We start from the raw sequence: 12932 nt of genomic DNA, 5'->3' as shown, positions 1-12932 counted from the left end.
CTTACCTACTGAAGCAACTTCAGACAAGCAGAAAGAGGGACATGGTGAAAGAAATGGGCAGAAAGAGGCTACCAGGCAAGTTGTAAAAGAGGGAGAGTGAAATTTTGTAGCTTTGTAAGCATCAGTTTAAGCAGCAAAGTCTTGTCTCTCTCTAGAGAGAGAGATGGGATCAACATATGTGAAACAATCAAAGTATATACGTAATTAGGCACCAGGGTAGCCATACAGGCCCTGACTGCAAGCACCTCCGTGGTTCTTGCGGCCTAGGTTTACCATTAGCAAGCAGCTGCGGAGTGGCAGGTGACCATGTTCAGCTGTACTGCAGGAGGAAAGTGAGGCCATGGACTGTGTTTGAGAGCGAGCCCCTGAGCTGCTGAGGAAGCAGCCACTCCCCTGCATCCTCGCTTTTGTAGGCTTGCATCCATTAAGTAAGAGTGAAGTTACAGAGGCCCATTAACTGGAGTTGCGAGGAAATGGATGACTCAGGAGAAAGAAAGGGACAGGAGACAACTCCATCCGCCTGCCTCCACTGGGGAATTAAGATGTCACAGATCTGATGCCGTCAGAGAGCAGAGGAAAGGAGATTGCTGAGACTGGAGAAGTTTCACTGGGAAAAGAGAAGAGGAAGCCGGAACTGCATCCCAGACGAGAGAGACAGTGCAGGTGGCAGTGTGGTGCACTCTGGAGTCAGTGGGTGAACTGGGACAGAGCCCCCCTGCCCTCCCTACCTGTGGCCTCTTTTGAGATGCAAAGGTAGAATGGGGTAGTTGCCACAGATTGAAAAGCCTCCAAAGCCCTCCATGTTTACTGTCTGGCCTTTGTAAGGTGTGTGTGTGTGTGTGTGTGTGTGTGTGTGTGTGTGTGTGTGTGTGTGTGTGTGTGTGTTGCACTGGGCTTCACAATTTTGCTTAGTTTTTTTCTTGCTCAAGTCTGACACCCTACTACTGCCAGTTAGGGATATAGCAAGAGGAATGAAGGAACTCTGGGCATACGGGCAATCTAGATGCTCAAGGAGAGAGAGACGGGAAGTTAACACGGCGGGGAGGGACTTGTTTCCTGGGATAACCGTAACACTGCGTGCCTTTGGATGGCTTGGATAATGCCTTTGTACCCATGGACTCATACGATTCTACCTTCACATCAATCCTATAAGGAGACGTTTGATCCCACATGTGTAGATGAAAATGAGGCTTACAGTTGTCTGACCTTCTCAAGGCCACACAATTAGGAATGGGGGTTAAAAGCCAGGCAGAGTTGTGTTCATCCTGAGTGCGTTTACGGAGCCGTACTGAGTGCTGAGCTGGAGCTAGGCTCTGGGGTGCTATGATGGACAGGAGGGGGTGTGTCTGTTTTTCTCACGGAACACAGACTAAATTGAAATTAAAGCTGGCTGCAATTCCTAGGAGAAAGGAAGACTTTCCACTGCAGGCAATGGAAGATCATTGAGGTTGGTTTTGTTTTTTGTTTTTTTGGTGGTTATGAGGGTTTGAACTCAGAGCCTCACACTTGCCAAGTTAGTAGTCTGCTATTGAGCCACATTTCCAGTCCTGCGTTTCGCTAGTTATTTTGGAGATACGGTTTAATGAACTTTTCTCCTGAGGGGGCCTCAAAACTGGATGCTTGGGCTCTCAGCTCCTGAGTGGTAGGCTTACAGGCATGAGTTCCCAGCGCCCAGCTTTATTGAAGGATCTTGAACAACTGGTTATTGTCTGTTTCATGCCTGATCTATGAAGTGCATCAGGAATAGAAGAAATAGCAAATGTACAGTGTAGGTCATTAAGGAACCTAAGAATATCTGGGAGAAAGAGCCATCCCTGATGGCCTACTGTGAGGCTAAGTAGATGCATACTTAAGGACCAGGCAGTCCAGTGGAAGCTGGATCTGATCTGATCGTACTGTGACTCAGTTTCCTGGACTGTAAAATGGACACAATAGTAGTAGCGTTCTCTATACATTTGCTGTGAAGGTTAGATGAACTGATGCATGCCGGTAGGACAGTGCACAGCACAGAATTCCTGGTGATGATGGGTCATTGTCACTGCCTTCCTTGTCATCATTGTCCTTGGTGCCTCTGCTGGCTAGAGAGGTCAGGGGTCCTTACCCAATGAAGGGATTTCAGACAAGCAGAAGGAATGACATGATGAAAGAAGAGGGCACGGAGAAGACACTGGCAAGTTGTAATGTAGATGTATGATTTAGGTCAGTCTTAGGTTAGTCTTTCACTATGACAACATTAATGGGTCGAGATGCATTATGTTGAACCCTAGTGGCTCATCCCTGTAATCCTAGCTACTCAGGAGGTTGAGATCTGCAGATCCTGGTTCAAGGCCAGCTCAGGCAGGAAAGTCTGTGAGATTTCTTCTGTTAACCACCAAAAAGCCTGAAGTAGAGCTGTGGACTCAAGTGGTAGGGCATTAGCCTTGCGCACAAAAGCTCAGGGACAGCACCCAGGCCCTGAGTATAAAAGCCTCAGGACTGCCACCCAAAGGGAAAAAAAAGAAAAAAGAAGTGCATTCATTGTATTTATAAACTGATTTTGTTGCATGGTAACTCCCTTGCACAACTACGTAAATACAATAAAAATATAATTTTTAAAAACTCTTTGAGAGCTGCTCTTTGGGGGTAGGGAGCGGGCCATCTCTGCTCTTACCCTAGCACCCACCAACCCTTCACTCGACTGTATTCACGTAATTTGAAGAAAGCTAAGAGAGCTCACACGGCCTTTTTCATGGCTCAAGATGTGAGATAAACCAATTTTTCACCAGTGCCCTGGACAAGATGGGTGCATTGGGAACAGCTCAGCCATCTGCTACCAATGTTGGCAGTTTAACTGGGGCCGATGGATGCATTCCATGCCAGATGCACTGAGATGTGTAAACTCTCAGGAGAGACCCTTCCCCGCCCCCCGTGGACCAGTGCCTGCATTTGTCGAACCATAACAGAATTGCTTATTCTGTCTATCTGGGACCACCCCGAGAGACAAAAATGCTGTCTGCTTGGTTCCTAGCTTGGCACCCACGGACAGAGGCCCTGAGAATCTGGCAGGTGCATAGAAAACAGGGTCCTTGCCTTGCCCTGGGAATATGACTACATCATTGATGTGCTTCACACAGTAGAGACGTCCTCTAAGATCAACTTTCCAGGCAGTATGCATCCATTTGCACCAAGCATGAACACGCCAGCTGGACAGAATAACTAGGGGAGTCTCTCTAAATTCTTAAATGCTGTAGCAATGTTGCAATCCCCTGGGAATTTTTTTTTTTAAATCCCTATACCCAGGTTGCATCTCAGACTAATTAAATCAGTCATCTCTGGGGACTAAGTCCAGGCGGCCGTGTTTCTAGAGGTCTCCATTGTCCAGGCACGTTTAAGAACCACAGGTCTTGGTTCTGCACCGTCTCTTGGGCAGGAAGGAGATGAGTGAGCGCTTGGTGGGGGCTCGCTGGCTGGCTGACTTCAGAAGGTGATTCATTCAGCCCAGGGGGCAGACCTAGTCTGGCAGATTCCGTGTGGGCAGCAGCCATCCCGGGCTCAGGGCTGGCATTCCAGTATGAGCCACACACAGAGCTCCTGGCAATCTCAGACCTCCGGAGGGTGAGGTCAGGGCTGGGATCCTCTGCCTGGCCGGGAGGCGGCCGTGCCCTTGGCAAGTTACGTCACTTCCCCAGGTTTGTGCTGCGGAAGGAAGAAAACAGATGGGTTTATCTGATGAAGGAAAGGGGAACAGGAAGAAGAAGAAACTTGAGAATGAGACAGCTCTAACTGGCTGATTCCAAACCAGGGGAGAGTGGCCTGTAAGCGCCTCAACACGGCTGCCTTTTCTAAACACAAGGGACGAGCTTGTTTGGAAACAGAGCTCTTCAAGGGGTATCGACTGCTCTCTTTCTACCACGTAGCTCTGCTTTTTGGACATGAGTATGAGATAACCCTCAACTCCTGAGCAGAGACAGCTTGTGAGTCTTGAAGATGGGCTGAATGTAGCACAGGACAGTGACCAGACATCTGGTTGTTCTGACTAGAAGCTTCCAGAGGGAAGGCAGGATAGAGCCCCAGCAGGCAGGTCTGCTCCATGGAGTTATGCATAGCTGGTGGGGTATCAGGGCTTCGTTTTGAGGATCCCTGGTTCATGAATTGGCAGCAAATGAAGACAGCCTGAGATTCCACACACAGTGAAATCACCTGATGTAGACAGGACACGGTGGCCTGGTGCCTGCTCCCCCTGAGGTGGTGCTCTCGGGAGACCTAAATAGGCACACAGGAGGAAGAAGAGGGCCCTGTGTCCTGACAGCGCCTCCCGGCTCCCGAAGTTAGCAGTCCCCCCCTTGTCATTTTGACTAGATTCCCTGCGTCCTTGGGCCTCTGGATTCTGACCCACTGCTCAGAGGAGCTAGCTTGTAGGGCTTGGTTTCGCAGCTGCTCACCTCGGCCCTGCAGCTTGGAGCTCCAGGGACTGTCATGGGCATGGTGGGCCAGCCCCTTCAGCAGAGGGGGGGTCACATAAGTGAGAGGATGGACTTCACTCCTATCCCTGCTTGGCTGTGCACTAGCACTGGAACACAGCTATGAAGCTTCTTTCCTTTAAGCTTTAGTTTTGTGATCCATAAGGTAAGAATAATACAAGTAGAATGTAAGAGAAGAAATGGGGGAAAGCCTGGCACAGACTGCTTCTGTCAGGAGCCCTCGAGAACGAGGACAGAGGGAGCGGACAGGCCAGGGAAAGATGGAGTGACAGAACGAGAATGTCACTTCACCTCTGTGTGGAGGGATGAGAGGCCAGAGCCACGGACAGACCCCAGACACACCCACTCCTCGGGGCAGCCATGGGGGCCTGACGTTTCATGGGCTCCGTGGGATTGGAAAGTGGTGGAGGAAGTGGTTCTTGCTCCTCTGTGTGACGTGTGTCCCACCGACGGGCTCGCGAAAGGGGAAGGTCAGGGCAAGCTCTGTGGCAGATGCCCTGTTGTGTTTGGGTGGTGATGTGGTGTCAGGGTCCTTGTGAAAGTCCCCAGTCAGGCCCACACACCCTCAGGCACGTGTCAGGTGGTGTCAGAGCCATCCCTCTGTGGGCCTCGGTTTCCTCATTTGACAAAGGAGACTCCAGATGTGCCCCACCTCTGCCAGATTCCTGAGATCCGGTAAATTCAGGATGGGTTTTGAGCAAGCAGCTCCTGCGGTCCCAGCCGCACAGGGCAGCCTGAAGACCAAGCGGGGAAAGAGTGACAATGGACTTGAGTGACATCCAGAGTTCGCTGAAGGACAAAGTTGCTTAGGCCCCAGAATCCCTCCCTGAGCTCCCTCTTGTGCGACCAACACTGATCTCCACTCCAGCTTGTCCGCCAAGGCTAGGGAAAGGAGGTCAGGAGAATGTAGGGGAGGATGCATCATGATGTCATAGGAAGAACCTACAGACCTGGGTTTCTGCTCAGCTCTTGACGAGGGAACTAGGCGAGCTCAGTCTCCACAATACAAAGAGGGTAGTGAGTGCCTGAAAATGAGGGTTGTTCTACTAGCCTTCAAAGTCTAAGTGAGATCCTGTATGCTAAGTACTCGGCACAGAGGTGGTGATCTGTAAGGGCTGATTGTCCCTGCCCCTCGTGGAGGACGTTCATCTCAGCTGTCACGCTCCCCACCACTTCACTCCTTCACTTGTTGTATGGACAGTCCATGAAGCAGTGGTGCGGGGCCTTAGCCAGGGCCTGGATGTCCTTGTTCCTTGGGTCTGGGAGAGTTCTTGTTATTTCTTTTTTTTCCTTCCTTCCTTCCTTCCTTCCTTCCTTCCTTCCTTCCTTCCTTCCTTCCTTCCTTCCTTCCTTCCTCCCTCCCTCCCTCCCTCCCTCCCTCCCTCCCTCCCTCCCTCCCTCCCTCCCTTTGCTCCCTTCCATCCTCTCTCCCTCTCTCCTTTCCTTCCCTCCCTCCCTCCCTTCCTCCCTCCCTCTTTCCTTTCCTTCCCTCCCTTCCATCTTTTTTGTGTGCTGGTACTCGGCCTTGAACTCAGAGCCTCACACACTCTCCCTTGGCTGTCACCTGAGCCACACCTCCGCTTCTGTCATCATTTCCGCCGGATCTTGCTGGCACTAAGTGTACCCACTTGCGTGTCCGGCTTGACTGTGGCTGCCTCAAGAAGACAGACCACGGCTTATATTTCTTTGTTAACTTCCACAACATCTGGAAACCTCCCTTCCGGACAAAGGAATTAGGCAAATTTGATCTCATTTGTACAGAAGGAGTAGTGAGCACCTATAAATGGGGGGGGGGGGGGAGTGTCACAAGCTATTCTCTGTGAGCAAATGTGTTTCTGCCCATTCACCGGCTTTGTGGCCCATGCCGGGGACCTTCTTGGGCAGTTGTCTCATTGTTCTCACTCTTGCACTTCCCTCCATCCTGGGAGACTGCTGCTTTGTCCTTGGTGAGGGAGGTCTTTGGGAGGTGTGGCCATGCCCCTTCGAGTCCTAAGCCCCACCGTTCACACACACCACACCCCCCACCTCTGTGTCTGCTGCAGAATGTCTGCAAGCTGGTGGAGGAAACTCCGCGCCCGCCCACGCTGCAGGAGATCAAGCAGAAAATCCACAGCTACAATAGCCGGGAGAAGAACTGCCTGGGCATGAAGCTGGTGAGCAGGCTGCCCGCCCCCTCTGCCCTCTCTGCCCCTTCTCCGCTGCCTTCCCCTCTGTGTTCCCAGGCCACACCCTCACGGTGCCCCCCCCACTTCTCAGGGCTGCTGGGGACCGCAGGTGTCACGGAAGGCTCCGCAGCCGGCTGGGCATGAGGGGAATAGAATGGGCTTTAGAATGAGATCCAGACCCAGTCTCTATCCCATTCACGCTTCCCCTCTTGAATTTGGGAAACTGTCTTATTAACCTCTCTGCACTATAATGTCAAATAGGAATGTTCCTGCCCAGATGTCAGAGATCTGGGTGAAAGTAAATGACAAACAGCGACCAAGGACCAAGTGTTGCCCAAAGGCCTCTTCCTTCCCCTTAGGTTGCCAGGTGCCCTCTGGGTGGGGACTCCTCACCACACAGCTTCAGAAAGGCCGGCTTCCATGGGGAGCAGAGATAGCAAAAGCCTGCCCTCTGCTGGTGGTTGACAGCAACTGGCACTTTGGGCTTCACCCAGAGGTTGAAGCAAAACCCTGTGCCAGAAAATCCTGTCACCAATAGGCCCAAATGTATCTTAAAGGCTGCAAACTCTGGGGAGAGGGTACACAGTGGTAGACACAGCTGTGCGAGACGGATGGGGGCCCATCCGGTGCCTCCCACTTGCAGGGAGAAGATGGCACCTACACAGGTTTCATCAAGGTGCATTTGAAACTTCGACGCCCAGTGACAGTGCCCACTGGCATCAGACCCCAGTCCATCTACGATGCCATCAAGGAAGTGAACTTGGCGGCCACCACAGACAAACGGACATCCTTCTACCTGCCACTCGATGCCATCAAGCAGCTACACATCAGCAGCACCACCACCGTCAGCGAGGTCATCCAGGGGCTGCTCAAGAAGTTCATGGTGGTGGACAATCCCCAGAAATTTGCACTTTTTAAGCGGATCCACAAGGACGGTCAAGGTAGGAGAGACTTCCCAGCCAGAAACAACTCTTCATGACGCCACACAAGCTCCCCCTTCCCCCCCCCCCCCAGCCCTTCTGTGCACCAGGAACCTAACTGTTCACATGGTTGTTCGGATCCACCGAAGAGCCAGGAACATAAGCTGGGCAGCTTTTGCTCTCTGCTGAGCCCCTAGCTCTGCCCATGCAGGAAAACCCCGCCCTGAGTTCCCGTTTCCTCCTCTGTGGAGGGGCCGGCATCTGCCCACCACTCTTTATCTCTTGGGAAATGATGTCCATGGAAACACACTTTAGCCTCTGAGCAAACACCATGATAAAAGATTCTCCCTTTTTTCCTTTGTGGAGCTAGGGCTGGAGCTGGAGGCCTCATACATGCTAGGCAAGTGCTCTACACCCAGCTACAGACACACCCTGCCCTATCTGTTCTTGCCTGGTTCGTTTAGGTCCACTTCTAGCCCCACCTCTGCCTTCCCCATCCTATCCCACCCAGCTCCAGCCCCATCCGCCCCCTCCTCCTCCTCCTCCTCCATTGAGTGCCCAGCCCCCTTTTCTTGGTTTGCAGTGCTCTTCCAGAAACTCTCCATTGCCGACTGCCCCCTCTACCTGCGCCTGCTCGCCGGGCCTGACACGGATGCCCTCAGTTTTGTGCTAAAGGAGAATGAAACTGGAGAGGTTGAGGTAGGTCGGGAGGCTTTGCACAAGACCAGCCCTCAAGGTCCAGTGGGTGGGTGCGGGGGGCCATCCTAACTGAACCCCGTAGACAGGGGCCATGAAGCAGCAGCCACAAAATGGCTGCTGGAGATCTGGACTGGGCACGAGTGTTGGGCCAGAGGTTTGGCATCTAAGGCAGGGTTGCCATCCCCCAGGGGTGACAAGTCACAGCCTGTTCGTGGCAAAGGCTACGGGAAGGAAATAGTTCATGTGCTGTTTCTGAACACCATGGGCAGAGGGGACGGAGCAACTCCCTGTGTTCAGGGGCACGCCCTTTATGCCCAGCAAGCTCCACCTGTGAGTTCCACTAGGCAATGACATGTTTGAGCCATCTGTCTCTCCTGTTCGTAGAATACAGATTTCCTTCCCCCGACGAAGCTAACTCCTAGTGCTTGGTCTTGTGGCACAAATGGGGTGAAACCAAATGGGTGCTCCTTAGAGCCTGGGTTACTTGGAGGGTGAAGTCACTGGGGAGTGACAGATTGAGGGGGGTGGGGGGGGCCTCAGTTTAATGGAAGGGCCCAGGCTGTGAGGAATGGTGGTGGAGATTTAGAGGATCAGTCTGGGCTGGCATGGGCTCTTGGTCCCTGCCTCAGCCAGCCCAGTCTGTCCAAGCTGTGGAAAAGCTTGTTTGGAAAAAGGATTCCGCTGGACAGGCTCATGGAAAGCTCACAGGCCTAGGAGTGCAGAGACCTGAAGTTCTAGTTTGCATTGTGTTGCCCCCACCTCCTTAACCGTGGGTTGGCCATCTTCCCCTGTGGGCCCCTAGTCTCTCATCTAGGCAGCATGGGGAGTAGACCAGATGAACTTCTTAAATCTAGACAGTGCTCAGGAGTTTCATTCCTTGGCCCCACTGGGACCTTTGCTCCTGGGTCAGGCTGTGAGAAGTCAGACTTGTTTCCTGCCCTGAGAAGCTGGTCCCTTCTGCACAGGCCAGAGCTGAGCTCCTCCATCCCCCACTCCACTCCAAGGTGCACTGTTGCCTCTGCTCTGCCAGCGCAGACAGAGGCATCCTTATCCCACGGAAGGAAACAGGCCAAGAGGGTGGTGTAAGTGCTCAGAGTCACATCGTCACACGAGAGATGATCGGGCCCCAACCTCAGCATCCCGAGACTTGGTCAACCCAAGCTGCATCCATGGCATCCGCTAGGCTGCGTGAAGATGGCAGCAGGCCCCTCACAGGATGTGGACCTCTAACCCATTTCCTTTGGTCTTTCCTCCTCGATCTCCCTCGCCCCTCACAGTGGGATGCCTTCTCCATCCCTGAGCTCCAGAACTTCCTAACGATCCTGGAAAAGGAGGAGCAGGACAAAATCCAGCAAGTACAGAAGAAGTACGACAAGTTCAGACAGAAACTGGAGGAGGCCTTAAGAGAATCCCAGGGCAAACCTGGGTAACCGGTCTTGCTTCCTCTCCTCCAGTACCCCCCACTCCCAGATTTATTTTTATTATTAATTATTATTTTGCAACAGACACTTTTCTCAGGACACCTCTGGTGGGTACATTTGTGCCTGCCCAGCAGTTCCAGATGTGGCACGAAGTCTCTTCCGTGGACAAGTGTTCGTGTAGGGGCTGATCCTTGCCCACCCCCAACACCCCTCTGCCAGTGATCAGTTCTCGTGTGAAACACACAGCATGCATCATCTCCTCTCAATTTGCAAGCCTTCAACAAACCAAATAGTGGCCTCTCTGGTCACCAGGCCTGGAATCTTATCACAACAGTCGGTGAGAGACGAAAGGAAAGGAAAAAGGATTCAGAGCTCTGTGCTCTTCCTCTGGCTTTGATTCTTCAGTTTCTCTTGATTTGCCACATCCAGTACCTTTATGTATGAGTCAGACATTGTAGCATATCCCTTTTTTAGTAACATCTGCTCTAAGCCTCTGGAAGTAGGATGAGGCTTGTAAAAGGACTGTTCCCTCCCCTGAAGTGCCAGCTAGTCCCACTTAGGGGAAATGGGTCCAGTCACCAGTCCCGGATGCTCAGGGAGAGGGGCACCAAAGGCGAGGTTGGCTCAGAGATTCCCAGAGAAGCTGCAGGCTGCTCTGGCCCTGGCCCAGGCCCTGATGCCGGAGAGACTGTGCGTATGTAAACCCAAAGGCATTCATCTGTGTATGTGTGGCACTGAGTCACATCACTGCCAGTAGCAATTTGTGTTTAAGTTACAAATCCGAATCTTATAGTCATCATCGTCATGCGTTCCCACCACAGGGAAAGCAGCCATTCACCATTGAAAGTCACCCATGGATCAGAAGTCAGGCAGTTAAGAAGAAGCCAAAAAAACCATTGCAAGGAAACCTGTCCAGGCTGCCTTCGGCCTCCCTCCCCCACCCCCATCCTCCCACCCCCGGTTAGAGTGGAGGGCCTGGGCTGCCTTGGTCTCCCATTGGCCTCTAGCCCTGCCCCCCCCCCCTCCTCCCACAGGGATGCTGGGGTCTTCAGGTGCTGCCCAAGGAGTGGCCTTGATTACAGAGGATCCTCTGACTTGGCCAGCTTGGAGTCCTTTCTGTTGTGAGCGAGGCCTGCCTGCCCCAGCCTCCATCTTGACCTCAGTGCCTTTTTGTTTACACAGAGAAAGAAAGAGAGCAGGGCTTGGTTGCTTGACGCTCTGCTTCTGGCTTATTCCTGCCAGGAAGTGGACGGCGATGGTGTGGGAGACCAGGCCAGGGGAGCCCTCGCTCCACATGTGGGTGAGAGTCACACATCTTCCCATCTAAATTCCTGGTCTTGGGCCCCACAAGCAGGGAAGATCCGATTGCTGACTCTAGATAGAAGATCCAAGCTTAAATTAGCCAGACAATTCCAGCGAGTAGCCAGGACTGCAAAGACACTCCAATTCGGACAGAGAAGGACTTGTCATTTTCCAAGCAGGGCCGGTGTTCCAAGCCAGCCTGAGAGACCATTACTTTGCTGTCCTTTACCTTCCCAGGGATACTCTGGGGACCCGGAGCCCACACATCCTCATGTAGCTTTAGAAGTTCCCTCCTTCACCCAGGCTGAGTCCGCTCTGCTTCCCCCGACCCCAGAGGAATGCTGACCCTTCATCATGCAAACGGTGGTCTTCAAAGCTACAAAAGCAACCCAAGCTAGCCCCCTGCTTACTTGCCATCTCTTTCTCAGCCTTATCATTTCCCTCCCCAAAGGACTCCCCTCTTGTGTCCCTGCTGTGTGTTACAGGGAGCCAGTGGCCTTTGCCCTTGTCTTGCATGTCTAAGAAGGCTTGGCTCCCTGCCTCCCCCAAACCCGCTGTCAGTGCTGCTGAGCGCTTCCCTCCACAGGGACAGCTAGTTTATTTTTGAGAAGAAAGTCATGTACATATATATACATAGAGGCATATAGCTATATCTAAAGAGAAAAAAAACGTGTTTATGAAATAAGAAAATTATGGGGAAATGCAGACGTTAAAGCACAGTTAGACCCGGGACCTAGGGTAAGGTCGGAGCCTCTGGGAAGTATGTGTAAAATTCCCTCCCAGGGGTGGGCGTTAACTGCTGGTAGTGCCTTCCTTGGTTGTGTTGCTTGGTGTGTGTGTGTGTGTGTGTGTGTGTGTGTGTGTGTGTGTGTGTGCGTGTTTTGAGGATATTTTCTTTTTAAATGTCTTTCTTATATGAGTTAAAAAAAAATAAAAGCTTATAAAAATGATCCCCGGTGGCGATGTCTTCCTTGAACTTTGTCATCTTAGGGAAATTGGACAGGAGACAAAGATGACGTGTGGTGATGAGAACAGGTTTACTCTTGCCCGGAGAAAGAGGAATGAAGGTTACTGTTTAAATATTTGGGAGAAAACTGTCCACATATGTGGGCCCAAAGCTGGAGGAGAGAGGGGACATGCTAAAGGAACAGTGAGTTAGAAAAAAAGCAGAAGCCAAGGATGGTTAAATATCAGAACAGGCTACTGAGGTAAACAGTTGTTCTTTTATTTCTGGAATGATTTCAAAATTAAGATAGAGCCTGGCACCAGTAGCTTATGCCTACTCAGGAGGCTAAGACATAAGGATCATAGTTTTGAAGCCCATCTGGGCAGATAACCCCAAGACACTCATTTTCAATGAACCACCAAAAAGCCATAGTGGAGCTGTGGCTCAAGTCACGGAGTGCTAGCCTGAACACAAAAAGCTCAGGGTCAGCACATACGCCCTGAGTTCAAGCCCCAGAACTGCCACCAATGAATTAATGAATGGTAGGGATGTATCTCTGTTAATGTAAAGATCATTTCACATGAAGGATGAGAGTGAAATCAAAGGACCAAAACCAGTCCTCTCATTTGGGCATCCTGGCTTCCAGCAAAGGAGTACCTCCATAACCACAAAAGGTTACCACATAAAAGTTACTAAAGCTGGGAACTGGAGGTGCAGACCTGTAATCTTAGCTACACAGAAGGCTGAGATCTGAGGACTGCAGCTCAAAGCATTCCTGGGCAGACAAAAACAAGACTTTTATCTCCAATTAGCCAGCAAAAATGCTGGAGGTGGAGGCATAGCTCCACTTGCTTAACAAGAAAGCTAAGCAAAAGTGTGATGCCAAGTTAAAACCCCAAACGCCAAAAACAAAAGTCATTAAAAAGAAGTTTATGCCTATCTTCCAGGGTTGATCATGTACCATGTGATAAGCAGAGTCCCTAGGTGCAAGGATTTTGCCGAGCTCCCAGCTCCCTATA

General features: G+C 51.6%; 1 protein-coding gene across 3 annotated transcripts in view; it reads left to right on the top strand.

Moving 5' to 3' along the window:
• The window catches only part of Rassf5 (Ras association domain family member 5), a 59576-nt gene extending 47686 nt beyond the window's left edge, over positions 1–11890 (top strand). The window contains exons 3-6 of one of the 3 annotated variants that reach the window (XM_048357226.1): positions 6503–6613; positions 7269–7566; positions 8129–8244; positions 9522–11890. In XM_048357226.1, coding sequence (XP_048213183.1) covers positions 6503–6613; positions 7269–7566; positions 8129–8244; positions 9522–9674 — 678 coding nt within the window. In that variant the 3' untranslated portion in view covers positions 9675–11890. Of the gene's footprint in view, positions 1–6502; positions 6614–7268; positions 7567–8128; positions 8245–9521 lie in introns of those variants that run through there. The other 2 variants (XM_048357227.1, XM_048357228.1) reach the window with 2 other exon arrangements.
• Positions 11891–12932: the final 1042 nt, after the last annotated feature.

The sequence above is a fragment of the Perognathus longimembris genome, chromosome 11 (assembly GCF_023159225.1).
Source record: "Perognathus longimembris pacificus isolate PPM17 chromosome 11, ASM2315922v1, whole genome shotgun sequence".
Taxonomy (NCBI): domain Eukaryota; kingdom Metazoa; phylum Chordata; class Mammalia; order Rodentia; family Heteromyidae; genus Perognathus; species Perognathus longimembris.
Note: the sequence above shows the minus strand (reverse complement) of the source record. Positions and strands in the feature narration are given on the sequence as shown.